This window comes from Cyprinus carpio, chromosome B5 (genome assembly GCF_018340385.1).
Source record: "Cyprinus carpio isolate SPL01 chromosome B5, ASM1834038v1, whole genome shotgun sequence".
Lineage (NCBI taxonomy): Eukaryota > Metazoa > Chordata > Actinopteri > Cypriniformes > Cyprinidae > Cyprinus > Cyprinus carpio.
Window position 1 is genome coordinate 1681459 of NC_056601.1, and position 22744 is coordinate 1704202.

At 35.2% G+C, this 22744-nt stretch overlaps 1 protein-coding gene across 4 annotated transcripts in view; it reads right to left on the reverse strand.

Moving 5' to 3' along the window:
• Window positions 1-22744, reverse strand: part of LOC109089974 (polypeptide N-acetylgalactosaminyltransferase 9) — a 90827-nt gene that overhangs the window by 56914 nt on the left and 11169 nt on the right. The window contains exons 1-3 of one of the 4 annotated variants that reach the window (XM_042723536.1): window positions 20648-20719; window positions 19213-19367; window positions 8152-8332 (exon numbers count right to left, since the gene is read on the reverse strand). In XM_042723536.1, coding sequence (XP_042579470.1) covers window positions 8152-8332; window positions 19213-19279 — 248 coding nt within the window. In that variant the 5' untranslated portion in view covers window positions 19280-19367; window positions 20648-20719. Of the gene's footprint in view, window positions 1-2880; window positions 3160-8151; window positions 8333-19212; window positions 20082-20647; window positions 20720-22744 lie in introns of those variants that run through there. The other 3 variants (XM_042723534.1, XM_042723537.1, XM_042723538.1) reach the window with 3 other exon arrangements.

Here is a 22744-nt window from a genome sequence, read left to right on the forward strand (position 1 = left end):
AATAACAAGCATAAAATCCCTATCAGATAGATATCACTGAAATACTGTAGGTGTCCTGAGAAATCACACAAGCCTCTGTTTTAGCCCAAGGCTCTGTAAACAGCAAAAAGAATCTGACTGTGGTGTGTTATAGCCAATCAGAAATCCTAGAGTCGTGCCTTTGCCTGTCAGTCATAGTACACACTGGGGTTTGCTGCAAAATATAGAACAGAGATTTGGAGAGGAGGGATATGGTTGAAGGGATAGGAGGTGGTGTAATTCAATGGCATAGTCTAAAATAGAGAAGTTAGCAAGATGCCTATAGCTGTTTACAGCAGCTATAAATTGTCCTCTATAGTTGGGTAACATCTAAGGGCCTTAATCAGCAGAATGAGTCCAGTGTAAATCGATGTAAAAAACATCCTTACATAAAATGCTAGCTTCAGTGCAACAGTCTATGCAAGAATGGATTTATGGGTTTCAAATCAAAAATGTTTGAATTATATAAAAATATACAGACAATCAAGCCTAAAAAAATATATTTATTAAGCTCTATCATTTCTCAAGCCTTTTTTTCCCCTCTCTCGGACATGGATAATGTTCATTGAGACTCCTGCTGCCAGTTAATAATATTTAATGGCTCTGCTCCCCTCAGTGAAAATCCCCTCACCCAATCTGGAGCAAGAGCTTTCCCTGTGTGAATGCACAGTACAGTACACACTCGCACCCACACACTCACATGCGTGAAAGAGCCACACACTGTAGTCTTTGTGAGTCATAATGGTGGTGTTTAGTGTTTTAACTGCAGGTGGAGAACAGTCAGCCTGAAATGACGCAACACTACCAAAACACAATTCACAGTAGGTGTTAAAAAACATTTTCAAATCCTGCATTAAGTAAAATGAACAAAAATACACAAAACCACTAAAACCTGAAAAAAAAATAAAAAAATAAAAACTATAGCAGTATCTCAACTATATTAAACTAAAATACTTCATCTTAAATTACATTTGCTCATTTAGCAGGCACTTTTATCCAAACTACTGTCTAAAAAAAATTCCAAATATATAAAATTGATCAATTCTAGGACTACATCATGTGCAATAGGCCATGGGAGGGAAAAAAGAAAGCAAGCATATTTATGGAATATTACTTATATCAGCTAGACTGTGCTAAAGCAAGCATACAGCTATGGCTAACATCCAGTGCATAAAAACAAAATATTATGATAGTTTCAACAGTGACAGCTGTGCAAATATCATTCAAAGCTATTTAGAACAGTCCTCTAATACTGTGCGGTTCTGCAGACATAGCAGCATAAGGAAGGTTTGATTGATCAGGCCATTAAAGCATTTTTTCTTTGCTTCCCAGCAGGTTGCTGTTTTTCCAATCCCTTATTTATTTATTTATTTTTTTCCCTCAACTGCTCATGCAAAGCACCATGAATACAAAACTGATGTCACCAGCAGTATGTTTCCACAAAATGTGCATGAATACATCAAATAAATCCAAGTAAATCCTTCTACGTGTTATCACAGGAGCGAAGCACTGTCGCGTTCAGGCGAAACAGCCAAAACAACAATGCAACGTCACATGACAATGAAAAACAAGACGATTTTTAAAAATAATTTTTAATCTTTGACTTGAGTAATATTTATAAACATTCAAAAAGATAATTTGACCTAAAAAGAGATTTACTGTAGTTTAAAAAAAAGAAGTAATCAGCTTAAAATCCATTTATTTCATACTAAGTAAAGTTTCAATCTATTAACATATTTACTGACATATCACTCAAGACTGATATACAAATTATAAACTTTATTTGGAGTACAACTTGTGCACAATGTGCAATTCTTAGCATTAATGCTAAAATGTGTTTTAATGTCACTATTGATGAGGATTGTATGATCTTTGAATAATACTGGTTTTAAATGCAAGGTACTTGCAATAGATCCACTTCAGCACAATCAAATATACTTCAGTATGTCTATAGTTGCACTACTTCTGCACAATTAAAGTGCATTAAGCACAAAACTAACAGTTCAAATTTAGCGGATACCAGTTTAATATACCAAAAGTACAATTGCAGGGTATTTTGTATTAAGCACTTAAATATGAAACTGTATTTGTAGTGTACTTAGCATGAAATAAATGTATTTCCAAATACATTTTAGTGTATGTGTGTGTATATATATATATATACTATATATATATATATATATATATATATATATATATATATTTGAAGGTGATTTCTTTCTTTTTCTATTTTTAATTATACATTTTGTATAACAAAAAAAATACATGAGATTCAAAATTGTAAATATGTATACAAGCATATAATATTACATTATTTTACACATGCAACACATAGCTATAAATCAGCATATCAGAATGATTTCTGAACGATTATGTTTTATGGCTGCTTTGCCATCACAGGAATAAATTACATTTTAAAATATATTCAAATACGACACAGATTTTTAAAATTGTAGTAATATTTCATATTAAATGTGGTCTGAGAGACCACCTCATATGAATGTAAGCACTTTGGGTGAACAGTAGTAAAGCACTATATAAATGCCTCATTCATTCATTCATTCATTCATTCATTCATTCAATCAATCTTACTGTGTTTATTATTTTTGCTTAAATAACTCCAGAGCATAAGAGACTTCTGTAAGTATTTTTCCATAAAATCATTTTCACTACAATACAAAATTATTATTTTAAGTCCTCTAACAACTATTAATGTAATATTCATATTAATTTACAGCTGACTTATCAAATCAAAAGAATCTGTATGCGCATTTTAAATGTCAGAGATGCTTTTCCCACACAGCTATTCATTTAGATTCACGACCGTAAGTAATTTTACACTTTCATTGCTCTAGTTACTACCTGCAATCTAGGCCATTGTTCAAGTCTGAATTTGTACGGCTGGACAGGGGCAGGCAGCTACAGGCTGTAGCAGGATGAGAGATGGACTCATCCGTGTGAAATAGTGCCAAAGCTGGCTGTCCAGTTATCATAATTTGACCTGGAACAAAGCATGACAGAAACAGACACTTAGATTAAGATGTATTCCTATCTCTCTCTCGCTCTTCTCTCTCTCTCTGCCTCTCCCTGAATCATTTCTCTCTATAAGACTTCACATTAACCTCTAACATTGCCTCTGCGTTCTGCTTTCAGTCTAGAAACAACTTGCTGATTGCGATCATATACCTCTGCTAAAAAAATCATAACTCGGCTTATCACTACACCATGTTTTCACTGAAAACATCTCATCGCTACAAGAAGGAGTGTTGATAGATCTCAACACCCTTTTGATCTCATTCCCACTAAATAAAGGCTCACAAAAAACAATCCATCTATTCTTTTATATGTCAGCTTGAAACGTAAACACTTTCCTGATGCCAAGTCATTTCATTCACTTGTGAATGTTTAATCTCCTCGCATACAGTTTCCTCCTCCATCCTTTACTGAGTCAATAATAAAATGGCTCCTTGATGTAGTTATATTGATTTGTTTTCTTTGCTTGGTGGTAAATTAATTTGCGTCAAGTACTTTGAGCTAAGGTCAGCTTGACCTTTGTAAGAGACTACTTTTCTTGTGGCTGCATAAAAATATGCTGCCTTTGTTTGAGAAAGCACATTAATTAGGCTTTCGAGCAGAGAGAGTGAAGAAGCAGGTATCCCGGAGATCTGCAATTAAACATGCATTAAAGAGAAACGGCCATCAATGCATTGCCCCTTCTGGACACCAAAGACCTTTGGAGAATTACTCCTCAATTAGCCAAGAAACACATCAACAACTGTTTGCAGGGCATCAGCGTCAGAAGTGGCTTAAAGGGATACTCCACACCAAAATGAAAATTTTGTCCTTAATCACCCCCATGTCGTTCCACACCTGTAAAAGCTTTGTTCGTCTTCAGAACACAATTTAAGATATTTTGGATGAAAACCGGGAGGCCTGTGACTGTCCCATAGACTGCCAAATAAATAACAGTGTCAAGGTCCATAAAAGGTATGAAAGTCGTCGTCAGAATACAAGAATAAGAAAACAAAAATAACAACTTTATTCAACAATTCCTTTGTCAGCAGTCTCCTCTGTGTCTCTCATCTGCGCCACAAGGATGCGCTGCTTCTATGTGTATTTAGCTTTGATTTGAAAGGAAAAGAGCAATTAGTTGTGGCGCGGCTGATACAGAAGACCATATGCAGCATACGGTGATATGGAGAGACAAAGAGGAGACTGCTGACAAAGGAATAGTTGAATAAAGTCATTATTTTTGTTTTCTTCACTTGTTCCTGTCGCTTCATATAACCCAGATTGCACGTCTGATGGCAGATGGACTATTCTGACGACGACTTCCACACCTTTACTGGACCTTGACACTGTTATTTACTTGGCAGTCTATGGGACAGTCCCAGGCCTCTGGGTTTTCATCCAAAATATCTTAAATTGTGTTCTGAAGACGAACGGAGCTTTTACGGGTTTGGAACGACATGGGGGTAAGTGATTAATGACAAAATGCTCATTTTGGGGTGGAGTATCCCTTTAAGTGGTTGTTGAGATCGTATCTAAAACGTGATTCAGCAAAAAAAAAACACAATAACGTTACCACTCTAATATGTATTGCAATATGCATGCGTGCAAAGGTTCTGCGTGATCCTCTTGTTCAATATTCTCGGGGTCTGAATCTGGCTCAAACTGATGGCAATATTGACGTTAATCCTTAACTATACCGGAGCATGCATCATTCTAATATGCTTATTCATATTATTAATAATGAAAACAGTTTTTGCTGCCTAATATTTTGATGGAAATACCTTTTTCAGGATTCTTTGATGAGTAGGAAGTACAAAAGAACAGTATTTATTTGAAATAGAAATATTTTTTGAAAAGCCTTTGCTGTCACTTTTGACCAGTTTATTTGATCCTTGCTGATTAAAACCATTAAAAATCTTACTGTCTACAAAGTTGTGAATGGTATAGTGTACTTCACTCATTTTCGGTTTGCTCCTGGGTCAGATAAGATACTGAATCAAGTTGTGAAGAACAGATTTCCACTATTATGGAAAAGCCGCCTAGTAAGAAGGATCTGGTCACACATTTAATGAGAATGAAAGTCCACTTTTGGAAACAAACAGCCACAATTTCAATGCTCCCAAGCGAGGTATTGTTTCAAATCAACGGTTCTTCATCTGGTGCAGATCATTTATATTAACAATTCAAAACATCTACTATCATTTGTTATGGTGCAGTAAATCTAAAAGAATAAATTCTTATTTTGTTAGCAATTAATAATTTCATGTTGGACATTGTTGCCTCCTGTTCAGAAAATATGTGGAATTCAACAATGATGAAAAATGAATTTCCCTTTTTCTAATCTTCTTGTGGCAAGTAAGTACTTTGATTCAGAAAGGAAGAATTAAATTGATCAAAAGTGAAAGTAAAGACATTTATAATGTTTGATATGATTTGAATTTATAGAAATTGACGGTATATAAGTTTATAATGTTAAAAAGCTGTCACTGGGGCAATATGTTTTTTAAAGTAAAACCTTTGTACCTTTTGAAAAGGTACCGCCCCAGTGACAGCTTTTGTACCTTTTTTTCAGAGAGTGCGTGAACTTTCTATTTATCAACAAATCTAGAAACAACAACAACAAAAAAAAAAAAAATATATATATATATATATATATATATATATATATATTTATACAAAAAATATTCAGCATCACTGCTAAAAATTCAGCTTTGGCATCACAGGAATAAATTACATTTAAAAATATATTTTAAAAGAAAATATGTATATTAAAAAGTTCTAAACATTGAAAATAAAAAATAAAAATAAAAAAATGTTTCTTGAGCAGCAAATCAGCATATTAGAATGATTTCTGAAGATCATGTGACACTGAAGACTGGAGTAATGATGCTGAAAATTCAGCTCTGCCATTACAGAAATAAATTAAATTTAAAAAGATTAAAACATAAAACAGTTAAATTTAATAATATTTCACAACATTACAGTTTTACTGTATTTCTGATCAAATAAATGCAGCCTTAAGCATATGAGATGTCTTTCTAAAAACATTAAAAAAATCCTTCCAATTTCCATCGGTAGTGTATATGTATTTTAGCACTGCACAAGATATGAGGCAAACACATTTTACAGTGTTAAATGCAAAACTGTGACAGTGAGGACTGTGAGCAGACATGTTCATTTAAATTTTTCATGTTTCTTTCCAAACAAGGAGCCTATTAATTATTTACCATGATTCTACCCTTTTCTACTTATGTGTTAAAGAAATCAATGCAATTATGTTTCCATATAATAGGCGTATAACAGGACCTTCTCGTCTTGCAGTGCGAGGGTCAGATTTGTGATGCCTTGGATTGTGTAAGTTGCAAGGAGATATCTTAGATAACACATGTTTGTGTACAGGAGCATGAATGATTGTGTTTATCAGGGATGCAAGCGGAAGCATTACTGCCAAGACGAATGCACACAGTGAATCGTGATTTACACACAGTTTGAATCACAACAACTTCAAGAGGTTTCACAACAGCAACTGCAAGACAACATCCATCATCTTCAATGGCCTAAAATTAGACCCATCAGTGTGAAAAAAAGCAAGTTTTGTCCAGGATACTTTCAAAATTTCACATTTCAGCTTTAGTTTTTTGGCAGTTGACCACCATTAACCACAACAAACCACGCTTAGTTTCAAAAGGAAAGCTGGATAAGGTTATCTCGTCTCAATCACTGGATATGTGCTTTGGATTGTGTTCTAAATATATAACTTCTTATGAATGACCATTAATATTCCAATGCTGTTTCTATAAAACACCCCTGCACTGTTGCTGCATTATTAAAATTCCTACCATTAACACTATCCTAGTGGGCTAATATTTTCTTTGTCTAATGCAATGTTTTTTCGCTGCTAGCTATTGACTCTATTAATGTGATTCTCCCCTGAAGGGCGTTGTAATGCTAAAATGTGGGAAGTGATTCAGCCACTGGGCTATTTATAAACCCCTTTCCTTTGTATAACGCCGTCTGAAAATTAACCCTGCAGTGTAGTTGGTTTTAAAGGGCCATGACATTAATGGCAGGAGAAATCAAAGTAGCAAATAAGGTTGCAGCTTGTTGAGTACCACCCTAAATCTTCTTTTTCCTCCAGAAAATATCAAAGAACAGAGTCAATATTTTCAAATATCTTGTGAACATTTTCCTGTAAATAATTAAAGGAATTGTTCACCCCAAAATGAAAAAAAGTAATGATTCACACTTATTTTGTTCTATATGTTTCTATTTTCTGTTGAACGTGGTAAAAGATGCTGTTTTTTATTCATAAAATGAAAGTTAAACTAGTTAAATATAGTTAAAGTTAAAGTTAAATATATAGAACACAGGGTTCTTATATTTAACTAAAACAAAAGGCATTCAAAAAATTGTTACTTTAAATTAAAAAAGGGGGTTTACTAAAATGATATAAATTGTTTACATAAAATACAATATTAACATTTAGTCTAACTTGATGCATAAAACTGAAACTGAAATAAAAAGAATATTAAAAAAAGAATAATAATAAGAAATAATCATATAACAAAAATAAACTATATAAACATAAAAACAACTTCATAAAAATGACAAAAACTCAAAACTTTTACTAAAACTTTCACACAAAAAAATAATATAATTATATATAATAACAACAACCTAACATTAAGCATAATTTAAACTCAAATAATAAATAATAAACACTATATAAAAATTATTAAAAAACACATCAACTTAATAAAAATTATGATAACATACAACAAAATTACTTAAACTTTAACAAATATTAAACTGCATGAATGTTCATGGATGAAATAATATAATATAATATAATATAATATAATATAATATAATATAATATAATATAATATAATATAATATAATATAATATAATATAATATAATATAATATAATATAATATAATACATCAGACAGAAGTTAAATTGCATATTATTATTATTATTATTCTTTTTTATTTATTTTTTTAAATAGGAGTGTGAGACAGACTAGAACAAATGCCTTAGCACACTGTGTCTCAACATCTATTCATATCTCAACCTCCAAGGGCATGTTCTGTGTTTAAAGTCACTGCAGCACACTCACTTTTTTGGCCTGTAGTCCGGAATGTTCCTGTCCAAGGAGATGCGGTCACTCAGCTGGGCGTTGTAGCCGTACTCCTCGTACCTTCCTTCACTCTCTCGGCTGTCCCCCCCAAGCGTGGCCGCAGCACCACCCTCTCCCAGACCTCCAGGACCCTCCACCAGACCCATGGGCTTAGCTAGACCTGCCAAGCAATGTGGGGAAAAACAGATTTGACTTCGGTTAACATGACAAAGGTCAGGATATCCCATAAGAACGGTTGAACAAGTGCTGAACAAGAGTACAGAGTGATAATTGGATGTTGGACACCAAGACACCACCTTCGCCTTTTGTCACCTCTTTGATACAGACCTCCCGTGAGGGGGAAAGGTGAAAAGCAAGTGAACTGAGTTTAAAGGGTTGTCAGTACAGAGTAAGACTTCTTTCCCTTTGGAAATACACCTAAAACGTCTAATCTGTTCTCTGGCTCTATGCTAATTAGAATGGGACTGATGCGGGGGTTGTTTCTGGCACATCAAATGCTGTGCAGTTTGACACCAAAAGAATATGACAAAAAAGAATAAATCCACTGTATCTGATAGTGAGTGCCATGCACTTGTTCTTAATTACAATAATCATTCTTTCTGCTGAATATTCGTGAACAGCTGAAGTTTTTGGTCGGAATAATTGACATGTTATTTGAAGGCCAGGATTTAAGCCTTTGCTGTGCTCTTTAAAAAAAAGAGATGAAACAAGTGTAACAGACTTATTAAAGATGCCGTTTCATTTTGACATTTAAAAGAGCAAAATGATGTGTTTCACTGCATTATTAATGACTACATAAAATTTCTATCACGTTTCTGAAATAAGTGCATGATCCAAGGATGTTCATTTTAAAGCCTTGAATTACAAAAGCATTTATCACGTTTCTAAGATGGTTGTGCATTAAAAGACAGAAATACCTTGTAGTTGATTATATTTTACTTGCTCTTTTTATTAACTGTGCAATTCCACTTCAGAATATCAATCTGGATTAAAAAATTATTTAATAATAGTTCAAATGTGGCATGTTTGAAGATGCCAAGCAAAGCATGTATACGACTGTACAATACATTCTAATGAATGTTGCTTGGCAACCGGCCTACAGTTATCTAATACTTGGCAGATATTTTTTAGCTAATCAATATTATTATTAGACATTTATATAATAACATCTTTATCATTATGCTTTTGTTGTCATATTTTAAAAGCAATAAGAAATAAATGTATTCTCAAAGACAGTGCGTATATAATACATATAAATGCAGTTTTGAACTACCCAAAATAATGCATAAAAAAAAATAAAAATAATAATAAAACATTACGTAATCAGTGTGAAAAGTGAAGTAGTCAGAAAAGTTTTAGCAGCAATCAAAACTATTAAAAGTCATTTTCATCACATAATAATTACAAAAATGCTGTTTTATTACAAATAACATTAGATGAAAATTAGAAGTGTTTTCTTGTCAAGCAAATAAATTTAAAGTAACAAAATTACTTTATTACTTTGTATAAAATAAAAAATAAATAAAAATGAGTTAAATATAAATTTTGAAAAAATAAAGTAATAATAGTTTAAAATTATACTAAAACATTTAATTTTTATTATGCTCAGGAAATTATACTTCATGAATCTCTCTCATCATGACTCCGAATGTCCATGTTTCTCAAGACCACACAGTTGAAATCCAGTCCACCAGGTAAAGAGCTTCTTTGATCGTAAGGTTATTCTTTCACAAACATCATTAAAAAAATGTATGAATCCTTACAGAATGTTTTCTGAGAAGGTCTGCTTGGATAGTTCGGCTCTGGGGGGTAACCATGCTTTGCAACCGAACACAGAAATTGTGTCTTGTAAATTCAAACCGGTTGGTTCCACAAACAGCAGTTGGTATGGCATTAAAGCCTATTCCACCCTCAACCCTATAAACCAATCTTGCACCACAAATGGCTCCGTCCCAGCTGATCTACATAAAGCATCTCTCCTCCTGGCAGTGGTGACCTCCCAGAGTGTTGACTTGTCTTGGAGGCTGAGTTCTTGGATCATGAGGTTTTCTCGCAAGCTGGAGCTGAAGTGGTAATGCCTCTCTGTAAGCGTCTGAGGGTTTGTGTCTCTTTCACTGTCATTGTTATTGCCATTGTCTCGAAGGCTGGCTCTGTTGGCTGTTTTGAGAGAATTCTATTACATAGCGGCCTGGCATTTTGACACTAATCCCTAAGAGCCAGCTGTCTATGGCAGAGAGAAACTGCATATCACACTGACTTAATGCAGCGTTCTGCTAATACAACACAAAACTTTGAGGAGCAACATCATATCATTTTCATGAACATACAGTTTAAAAAGTTATCAAATAACGTTCTCGCCAACAATATCATGATGTAACTAAAAAACAAAACAGCCTAAGCTGGTTTAGAGGGTTTTGGTCAACTGTCAAGTGCTGGTCAACCAACTAAGCCAGCTGAAAACCAACTTGGCTGGGTTTTCTAAACCAAAGATGTCCAATCATGCTTTTGATTGGCTGATGTCCTGCAGAGTTTAACTTCAACCAGCTTGCATGGAAGTTTGTGGTTGTTGTGTCTCATCTCGAAAGGCCGTGTCCTTTGGAGGTTGCATTTTTTAATTAATATCAAAGACTTATGCACTCTCTCTGTATATATTATGAAAACTGTTAAATCAAACAAAAAATATGACAAGAGCGAAATTCCTAATAGAAGCCTAATTCCAATAATTCCAAATTGCGATAATGTTTCTCTGTTAAAACAACAGCGGATGAGTAAGTGTGTATATTCTGCAACCACAATGGCAAACAATATAGTCGAGATCTCATGACAGAGCACAGATCGGCTGATGACATTTTCATTTAAGCTGAATATCTGACATGGAGAACTTTAACTTACTTGTTTGTCTTTGTTTTCAGATCATTGTCGGTGCTTCTGTAATAAAACGTACGGAGCCTCGCACATGACATGCAGTAGAAAATAGTAGGCTAAATTGTGTGCACGATTTATTAATTCGTTCCCTCAATGTACTAAAACGTGCACACGATTACTATTGCGTTCCCTCGATTTACTATTTCGTTCACTCGATTTATAAATTGTGCGCACGATTTAGCAAATCGAGGGAACGCAATAGTAATAGTGTGCACGTTTTAGTACATTGAGGGAACGAATTAGTAAATCGTGCGCACAATTTATTTATTTTTTCTTGTAGAAAAGCGAGCATGTGCGCAAAAAACACTGAGCAGAAAATGAATCCTTTAAACAGAGAAGCTCTGATTTGGGGGTTTGAACTCTTGATATCTGGCAACCGCACACAAAAAAGTTGGCATAGTAGAGGTGAGTACAACAGTCCACAATAATATTTTGTCTCCTTTTTTTGACGAAAATAAAAAGAGATTTTGGTAAAGTTTTTATTTTTTTAAATACATTTTAGTCTCGTCTTTTAATCGTCAATGATATTGCAGGTTAATAAAGTCACAGTTATCCTCCATCTACCTTATTTTCGTCACATCATTGTCTCATTTTAATCATTGGAAAAAACCTCATCAACATACATGTTTTTGTTAGCAAAATGAACACTAAATGACAGTAATTTATGCCTCAAATGAAATAAAAGCACATTTTATATTGGTTACTCTTCTGAAATGAGACGTATACAGCGAGTATAATGCAACCTCCAGAGAACGCAGACTACGAAATTAAGCCACAACTATAAACTTCCTGGCAAGTGCATTCGAGCTGGAGCTAAACTCTGGTTCAGGTGGGTTTAATTGGGGTTCACACCATGTCATAATTACCGTAATTTGGAGATAACACATGACTCTAGCTGGAGCTGTCCAAGTCCTCAGACTCAGAATTCTGCGTTTCTATGGAACCATCAATTCCTTAGAAGCACCTAAATGAATCTGCAGCTTTTGAAACCTTTATTTTAAGCATGAAAGTAGATTTAGGATTTTTTGTAGATTTTCAACCTCCAAACTAAGTAGCTAACTGACTTGCTCAGATTATTTTAGTGGCTGCTAATAAATTTGTCAAAGGAGATTTTCTCCCCTGCTGTTCAGCTCAAAGTCACTACTTAATCTCTGTCTATGTAAATGTGCGTGTGCATGCATGATAATAATACGCTTTGAAGGCTGTAAAGAGACAGCAGTGATTACAGTGAGCTGAAGAAATTAAGACCAAAGGAAACAGACTCTGTTTGTGCACGAGCAATTACTGTTTTCTTCCCTTTAAAAGAAAATGTACAGTTCTCTTGCCATTATTTCAACCTCCAAATGAAAAGAGCATGATAGAGACTGGTGATTTGGAAGCTTCTAGTTAACAAATCCCCAGTAATAAGATAACCATGAAGTCTAGAAACTAATCAGCAGCTGCTTCTAAACCATTAGCACTGTTCAGTATTTTCTGCTCCACATGAAGATTGACGTCAACACATCAATTTATAAAATGCAATTCACTCATTAAAAAAATAAACAACTAAAGTAACATTGTTTAACAATGTCGCAGATCTGCACACAATCACAATTCAAAGTGTCCACTTGAATTACAGATTAGAACACCTCTTAAAGATCCCATGAAGTAATACTAAAATATCTGTTAGCTTTAAGGTCATCTGCATACTATTCCTAAGATAAATAAAATAGTATAATAAAATAAACAATAAAATTATAATCTAAAATAATATAATAAAATGTATAGACTTCTTATGTGGAAAAAATGGAGTAAAAAATAATAATTTGGTTTGTCCTTAGAAATATATACAAATTTATGTCTATTCAAGATGTCCTAGCAAATCATGGTTTTGTCTGGCTGCGACGTAAACTAAATCCTAAGAGATATTTTAACTCTCTGATGCATCATCATTCATCGGAATCACTTTTGATGATGACCTTTTACACTTCTATATGACTTCCTTCTTTATCTGAAATTTTGCCTTTGATGAAAAGATTAATTCAACATGGCTGACTGAAAATGTTCAATAGCAACAGAAAGACAAGCAATTCAAAATACAGGATTTTTGTAAAAAGAAAGAAAATGGGAATGATCATCATTGTTTTGAATAACAGTTATTTTTCCTGTCATTTAATAATTCATGCATCAGATGTTAATTAAAAAAATGCCATGACCCAAAATACATCAGCACTAGAACTGTAATTTTGTTCCCTTCCTTTCTGCTTCACGCAGTCAATAAACCATGTTTGTTCATATTAACAATGAAATATATATATAAGAAAATGGACTTTTATAGGTTTGGTCCCAAAAATTTTACTTTGTCTGCTAAAACTATAGGACATCTTTTTTTCTGAAAAAGTGACGGATGTGTGTCTAAAATTCATGTTCTCTGATTAGAGGGATAGAGTAACTCTCTCTCTGTGACGTTCTCTCTCTTACAGTAATGGACTGGCCTTTCCAGACTCATTATTTTAACAGGCAGCTCGGCAGTCTGTCTTTGAGAAATGGCTTATGATCACACCCTGTTATGCTACTTTTTGCAAAAGCTTTGAATTTCTTGACAGATAGCTCACTTTCTTTTAGAAGCGCATTCTGTGCATGTGTACTTAGGCAGTTCAGAAACATGAATACTTCACTCATGATAAGCTATTACCGTCCTGAAAGCCAAGATACAGATCCAAACCCAGAGGAACTTAGAGGTTACTGTTTTATAGCTCACAAGACTTAATTAAGTCTGCATTTTAAGTTTAAGTTTAAATCTGGTAACTGGGAAACATCAGAAAACTTTTCTCTCTATTTAATCTCATAGCTGTCAAAGAGAATTTATTATAAACAATATTATATTAAAACGATTATATATTACGTTAATATATATGGTTTTCTACAATATTAAAAATACACTCACTGCACTGTGAAATATTTAATATAATATACATATAATGTAACTTTTTTTTTTTTTTTTTTTTTTTAGAAAATATCCATTTAATTCTACTGTAATACAATTTCTAAACCTGTCTGAACAAAACACTATAAAAACACCTTTCACCATGCATGCATGTTGATTGTGAACAATGTACTATAAACAACATCAACAACCGACACAGGTCACGGCCCCTTCAGCCACTGCCTCGACCGATGCGGTTTAATCCGCACTGTGTTTGTGAAGGTCTTCCAGCCATCCGTTCCTGATCTAGCCGTGATCCTACAAGTCATGTTTATCTCCTACTTTCTCGTAAAGTGCTCTGACAGCATTCAGGCCAGCTGCACTTTACACGATTTGAAAAGAAAATAAATGTTCTTACTGACCCTCTATGAATCGTGGGATAAAATATATTCCTTTCTGAAGTGATTTAGAGGCTGAATGAATTTAAAAATGGGTGTCAAAACTGATACTAGTGCAGCATAAATATTCATGAGGAAAATGCAGTTAACGGAACTGAATGGCAGGATTGGACAGTCCCCTTAGAGTCCACTGTGAATGCATCAGACACTAAAATGTGCTGGGCCATAAAGCATCGATGGCAGTGAAATACCTACTCAGAAGCCAGATTTATAAACAAAACGCATAAAGTAAGGAACATAGAAATTATGAAAAATATTTTAAAAATGTATTTCAGTACAGAACCAGTTATGTAATACATTAATTTGGGAGCAATTATAGATATTGTCATTTCTTCCACTGTATTTCATTTATTCCTCTAAATGACTAGAGCCAGAGAAATTACATTATCTATAGTACCAGCACACTGTATCAGAACAATGTCGGGGCGGTTGTACTTTTTATAGATGCATGGCAAACGGGACACCTACACATCCTCAACCCTACAGGGTTCCTGCATGGTGTGATAAGCCAAATATATACTGCCTAAACTTGTCTTTGAACACTACACTGAAGCTTCATCTAACTGCTTATCCCTCTAAGGTTTTTTTTTTTCCTTTTTCATTTAAAAGTTAAACCAAAATGACAATTATGTCATAATTTACTCACCTCATGTCAGTTCTTGTTTTCTGAAGAACATAAGACACATTAGGAACGATATTGGGCCCAACTGATGTTCACAAAAAAAGGGGGGGGGGGGGGGGGGGGGGTTGGGTGGGTATTAAAATGGGTTGGTTGGGGTATTAAAATGTGAGTAATTTAAACAGAATTTTTAAACATATTTCAAAAAATTTAGAATTTTTTAAAAAGTCAATTATGTAATTTACCAAACAATGTGCTGTTTTATAATGTCACATTTACATATTTATTACATCATATTTGGGAATCTTTGGCATCAAAAGTTTTGAAAACAACTCTGTTTTGGGTCAGTAAGATTTTTTAAAGAAATAAATACTTTTATTCAGCAAGGATGCATTAAACTGTTAAAAAGTGAAAGTAATAGCTTTTGCATTTTCACATTCATATTTACATAAATACATAAATACTTCTACTGTCAAATAAATGCTGTTCGAAAAAATATATAGCTCAAAAGAAAAAGTTTCCACAAAATTAAGCAGCACAACTGTTTTCAACATTGATAATAATAAGAAATGTTTCTTAGGCACCAAATTGACATATTACAATGATTTCTGAAGAATGAGGTCACACTGAAGACTGGAGTATGGCTGCTGAAAATTTTGCTTTGCCATTAAAGGAAAATGTATTAAAAGAGAGAGAGAAAAAAAATACGTTAATAATATTTCACAATATTACTGTTTTTACTTTATTTTTTGATCAAATAAATGCAGCCTTTGTGAGCAGAAGAGACTTCTTTTAAAAACATTAAAAAATCGTATCCTAACCCAAAGTTTTGATTGATAATGTAGTCTTCTCTGTTTACATCACTTCCAAGGTAGGAATCTGTTCAGTCTACTGCATCTGTGTTTGCGGAGATAAACCGAACTGCAGCTGTAGAAATTAAGCACACTTTAGCGGTAATGCTCACGGTAGATCTGCTGCCTAATCAGGGGGCTAATTGCACATTCTCATATCTCTGCATTTTTAAAAGCATTAAAAAAAGGGTCTTTTCACAATAATTCAGCATTTCTAAACAACTGTGTCAGAGATGACCCACTGTCTTTCCCTGAATGGCTCCTTGCACTTTGCTTTTCACTGTTAAATGCGCTTGTTAAGTTTGTCCAAATGGTAAATGTCATTACACTTCATGCACTGATTACCTTAATCTATGCTGTTGTAGTTTACTGTAATGTGTAGCTTTGTCCATTGGAAATAAATTTGACTCCTGTGACTCAAGGTAACCAATTTCGTATGCATTATTTAAGTAATTGCCAAACTATTCAGGTTTTATAGTGACATTTCCACTTCCCTCTCACACTTTAGCTTCACAGCTATTCCTCAAGGTCAGATTTAGTTGGGTGAAGCAATCGAACAGAACAATCAACAAGCACTTTACATTAAACAATTAAGAATGTCACAATACAACTTAATAGTTCACCCCAAAATGAAAGTATGTTGAAAATATAATCACCCTCTGGCCATCCAAGATGTAGATGAGTTTATTTCTTCGTTGGAACAGATCTGAAGAAACTTGCTCACCAATGGATCCTGTGCAGTGAATGGGTGCCGTCAGAATGAGAGTCCAAACAGCTGATAAAAACATCACAATAATCCACAAATTCTTCAATACATTATTAACTTCAAATTGTTGCTTCCAGCTGAGAAATATGCACAGATAGGCGTTGTGTGGATTATTTTGATGTGTTTATCATCTGTTTGGACTCTCATTCTGATGGCACCCATTTACTGCAGAATATCCACTGGTAAGCAAGTGATGTAATGCTAAATTTATTCAAATCTGTTCCAATAAAGAAACAAACTTATCTATATTTTGGATGGCCTGAGGGCGAGTACATTTTCAACAAATTTTCAACTATACTCATCACATATACAAACTGGCCATGAACTTGTCTGTAAATCCACAGTAAATGAGAGACTACATAAGAATGTTTATGCTACCGAGAAAAAAAAATCCAAATTCTAAATGACAGAGAAAAAACATTTAAATTGGGTGTATTCACATACATCATGCCCATTCAAGCAAACGTTGGAATGTGCTTGTAATATAAAAAATAAAACGATTGTTTGTTTATTTATTTATTTAATGGTTACTGTAGGTTAAAAAAAGATTTTGTCTAAAACGATGTGCTAAATATTGTCCATTCAGTTAGGTCACACATTATTTTATATACTGCATGCAATACAATGCATAGTAATCACTGGCTGTCAAGTTGAACTGCAATTTTGCCAGACCCACCACTGATGACCCCACAAAAAAAAAAAAAAAAAAAAAAAAAAAAAAACAGGTGCATGATCATGCTGTGAACTATGATTCTCATTTAATGAATGCTGGGGATGGGAAATGATGACACATCTGTCCATCTCCAACCAGAATCATTGCGTGTGATAATCAAAATAATGGTCATAAAAATATTCACAGCATATTTGCTATGATCTTTCAAGGGACGAGGGCACCATCAACAACCAAACATTTACTGCTTTATTGTAAAACTTGCTGTGTCCCAGAAATGGAATTGGACCTTGGCATAATCTGCTGGGTCTCATTTTCAGGACAAAAAACAACTGAAAAATGGACAATTACCTCAAATCACCATTGGAAGCAAAAACGGCAACAAAAATTTGAAAACCTCAAAGGGAAAACCAATTCCAGTCTCAATATCACATACAATCGGCGAGAGCCTCGCACTATTGCACAAGTTTTATGCGCATCAGATAAATATGTGTTGAAATAAAATGTATAACGGCCCCAACATCAAGAAGATTTGTGACAGACTGATGAATTCTACAGAGTGGAAAAGCCTCCGGGGGAAATATGTGGTGGCACTTGTGCAGAATGAAAGCCCTCTCAATCAGTAGGGCACATTAGAGAGCTTTTTGTGAAGCAGTGCCTCTTGGCTTTCTTCCAAATGCAAGAAGGATAATTCAAACTGACAGAGTGACCCCCTTCATACACAAATGGTGCTGGTCTTACAGAATAACAATCAGATCAAACAGATGCACTAAGAAAAGCAAACAGGTCTTCTAAAGGAAAGATAGCACATCACGTGATCTATGACTTTCACGTGTTCTCCAGATGAAAATGTTCAATGATCTAGGAACATAATGATTGAAGAAATGGGCTCCAATATTCTAAGAAAAGAATTCAGAAGAGGGAGCACAAGTGTGGTTAAGGCAAGGACGAGTGTATGGGAAGCAAGATCACAGTAGGACAATTTCTTTTTACAGGCCCGGATAGAAGCTGCTGATTATTTTCTGGACTGATTTTGAGGTAAAATCTTTGGGACTGTGTGGAATGGACTTAAAAGTGGTAAAACGTACTAAACAAATCTGACATTCGTAATGGCAGCCAGAAGCGTGATCAAATTAGCCAAAAAATATGACAATTTGTTGAATGACAGGACGTTAAATTTCCATGCTTTTCCATGCTAAATCCAGGCTTTTCCTATAAAAGTTTCTCAAACATTATAGGAAATGTAGAACAATTGCAATATGTAGTTACTTTAATTATGATTCACTGCTGCCATTTCTTGCATTATATTTTGCTTGTAAAAAACAAGGAGACAGCCTATGGATAAAAATTCTCTACTACTTATTAAATGATGTCTGCAAGTTCGTAAGGATTCAAACAAGCATGCAGAATTTCACATTAATTTGATATTAATTCAACTGACTCAAAGAATTAAAACACATATGGAAAGACATGACAATGCATACTTTGTTTTCATAATGTAACAAAACTTTCAGAACAACACCCTCAAGTTAAAGACCCAGGACAAATGCATTACTGTTACAATCAGGCATTGCTATTATACTGTCCTTTCTCTAACAAATCATTATATTTAATCCGTTTGACTGATATATTTTGATAGGTCAAATAAGGATTATGCGCACCTAATCCTATCTTGCTCTTCTTCACATGTTTATTGCTTGTCATGTGTTAAAGCATTAGGATGACAATCCCAGTAATATCCAAAGTGTGAATCTAGATAAAACCATATCTAAATGCCCATAAAACTCTGATCTGCCATGCATTATGTAATGCCTGTGAACGTCAAAGATGCTTAAAGCCCACATACCATTTAACTGGTTATAGACCACATCTTCTAGTCGCTCGAGCCTTTTGAGAATGGACTGTCTGTCCATGGAGTTCGTAACTTTGGCATTCCTGCCTCGCAGTCTCTGATCCGAGAGCCTCCCGACCTGCACGAGCTCTTCGGATCGGTCCTGGATCCTGCAGTAGACGGAGAACAAGATGATCCCGACGAACACCAGAATGTTGACCGTCAGCAGAGTTTTGATCTTGCGTGCCACAGCCATTAAAGCCCGAGAGCGACACTGCCAGACCCTTAATATTGATCCATATGATCCGCTGTGGAGGGAGCTGTCCTTTCAGCACCACGCACAACAACCCGCGCGCGCCGCAGTTTCACAAGCCTAACAGCTGATCAGCGAGCGTAAACGATGATGCATATACGATATATAAGCGTAAACACGTGATAGAGGTTGCAATCAAATCCCTCCGCCTCGGGTTCCTGCGTTGACCCCCATAACAAACGTTTAGAAATGTGTCAGAGCAGCCTACGGTGATTACGCTCCAATTAAAAGCACGCGTTTAATCACGCTGTGCACTCAGGAGTCGAAGAGCACGAGATGTGCACAGTTCAGAAGGCTTATTTTAAATGTCAGTGCATGTCAAACAACGATCCTCCGTGTGCAGCATCCTTCGCGGGGCTCCGTCTATTTGGTAAAGCAAGCATGCATCGAAGTAGGACGCGATTTTAGATGAAATCCACAATCCTTACGAGACGAACGCAGGTGGAAGTGAAGAAGACGCTGTCAAGCGACGCTTTGCATGGCAGCGTTCTTCTCTCGCGCTCCCCGCATGCTCCCTCCCTCAAATCCCACTTTTCACGCGCTGCTCAGCGCTCCGGTGACGTCGGCAAACTCATAAATATTCAACAGACTGTGTGAGGGGATGAAAGGCTGGAATATGATAGATGATGAGGAAAGCTGGTGGATTACATTCTAATGTTTTCACGGAGATTGGCCAATTGAATTACAACTCCGAGAGTTTGTAGAAGAATAATGTTTTGCAATTTTACCCTCAAGTGCAAATGTGGCATTTCAAATGGATAGTGAGCAATCAGTGGGCCGTTAACAAATTAATAAACACACGAGCTGTTACTTTGAGCTGGAATTACTATCTTAATTGTAAATTACCGCAGAGCTGTAGATAGACCCTCATAATATAGCCTACCATTATTCTTCTTCAACACAAGTTACTTCATTCGTGGTGGTTAGAGAGTCAGCCTTGTAACTCAAATGTCGCGGGTTCTAATCTGGGTAGAGACTGTAGGTGAATAACCAGCATTCTCTTCCACCTTCAAAACAAGGCACCGAAAAATGGCTGCTCACTGCTCTGGGGGTGTGTGTATGTTTGTTCACTACTTACTGCTGTGTGTATGCACTTGGATGGGTAAAAACAGAGCACAAATTCCAAGTATGGGTCACCTTTCTTGGCCACGTTACGTCCTTTCCTTTCCTCCTCCATTTTTAGTTTGTTCTTTGTGTCTCTTGCCATTGTTCTTTCAGCCAGTGTTTTCGCTCAGCCAAGAGTTTTGTTTACCATGAAGGAATGGCCTCCGAGAAACATTTTCAAATGTTTCTGTAACCACAAAAGCAAGATTACAGTAAGTCAGTCTACAAAATGTGCTGAATGTGTATGCATGCAAAGTGCCGTTCATCTGAGAACAATATCCACCTTAATTTTAAGGTAAGAACAGGTGCGACCATTTGTAACTTCAATGTGTGTGGCAAAAACACACGGTCTTGCTGCTTTATATTGCAGACCGGTGTTTATTTTCATATTATTTTAATTTGTTATCATAAATATAAACTTGCTTGTTTGAAACACTAATAGTTTTAACTTTAAAGGCACAATATGTAAGATTTTTTTTTTTATATATATATAAATAAATAGATAGAAGTGTTTTATATTTTTTGGCGGAGAGATATTATATTTTTTAACTAGTGACACAGACCGTGTCCATGGTGTCATTGTGTCAATGATGTCATAACCCCTCGATTTCCAGTTTTGTTTTGTAGAAAACACGCTGCTTCATTCTACTACGTTAATAAATCATTAGCTCATCCATGAACATGATTTCTGCCCGAGTCCCGTCAGATTGCATCGGCTGTGGGGATGAAAACTCCCATGATTCCACACTCAGTCACACCGTCAATAAACTACGCTACCTGATCTTTGTTTATTTTGAATACGTGCCTCTAGCGTCGACATATTGTGCCTTTACAGGGCACCTATTATTAACGGCACCCTTTTTACAAGATGTAATATAAGTCTCAGGTGTCCCCAGAATGTGTCTGAGAGGTTTCAGCTAAAAAAACTCCACAGATCATTTACTGTATCATTTTGAAAATGGCCATTTTGAGTGGAAGCAGAAACAGGCTGTTTTCGTGCATGTATCTTTAAATGCAAATGAGCTGCTGTTCCCCGCCCCATTTTCCAGAATAGGGCTGTGACTTTACAGCTCTAACCTTAGATACTCTGCCAAAAACATCTGTTGGATTTTGATTATCATGTCTATTGTGCTGCAATCATGTGTTTTAAAGCCATATCAGTTTAAACTTTTGATATAGGGTTTTCTAAGCCACACATTTGGAGCATGCACACAGAAAGCAGCTGTCACACTGTTATCTTTCATGTCTTATTGTGCTTAAACTGTCAAATACTCACAAGTTTATGTTAAAAACACACATAAGCTAAACAGCTTAACAGGAAAGAAATTGCATGTTTATATTAGATGACAGCAGCGTAATATGCTGTTAAAATGACCCAAACAATAAAATAAAAACAGAAAATCACTCACTGCTCTTGAATGAATAATTTCTGTAGCTCTAATAAGACATTTGTTACTTGAACACTGTTTTTAAATGCTCTAGCGTGAAGATAAACATGGCAGATTGTGGATAGAAGGGATATAGCTAAAACCGGAAGCTAACAATAAATTTTATTTTCTACCTATTAGATTGTGTTTTATTAACCTATACACCTATCCCAACCCTAAACCTACCACAATTTACATTCAAATAGACTACAGAAATTAGTTTTATTTTCTTTAAAATGCCTTTTAAATAGTTGACTAAATAGCTGATCATACTCAGGGTGCCAAAAGACAACTATGAAGAGGCAGATTACCTATTGCGTGTGATAATACCGAAAGTCAGACCATCAGGGTGTTCTTCATTCAAAGCTTTCCTATGACTTCAGAAGACCTGGAATATAGGGCAAGTCACTAGGACCACCTTTACAAATGTTTATTGCCAAAAAAAGTCCTTTGTCTACTGTCAATATTGAAGCAACTAGCAATATAGGAAGCACACCAACCAAGCAGCTCTCTGTTGGTCTACATGGTTGGGCACTGGGCAAACTAACCTTTTATACATAGTGAGCAATCTCATTCACATGAGCAGACAGGACACGTGTATACAGCAGCGGGCTATTTTAGCACTATGCTAACTTGAACGCCTGCCATGGGAATTGCCTGACCAGTGATTCAATCTAAATAATGAATCTGGTAAGTTGCAGCG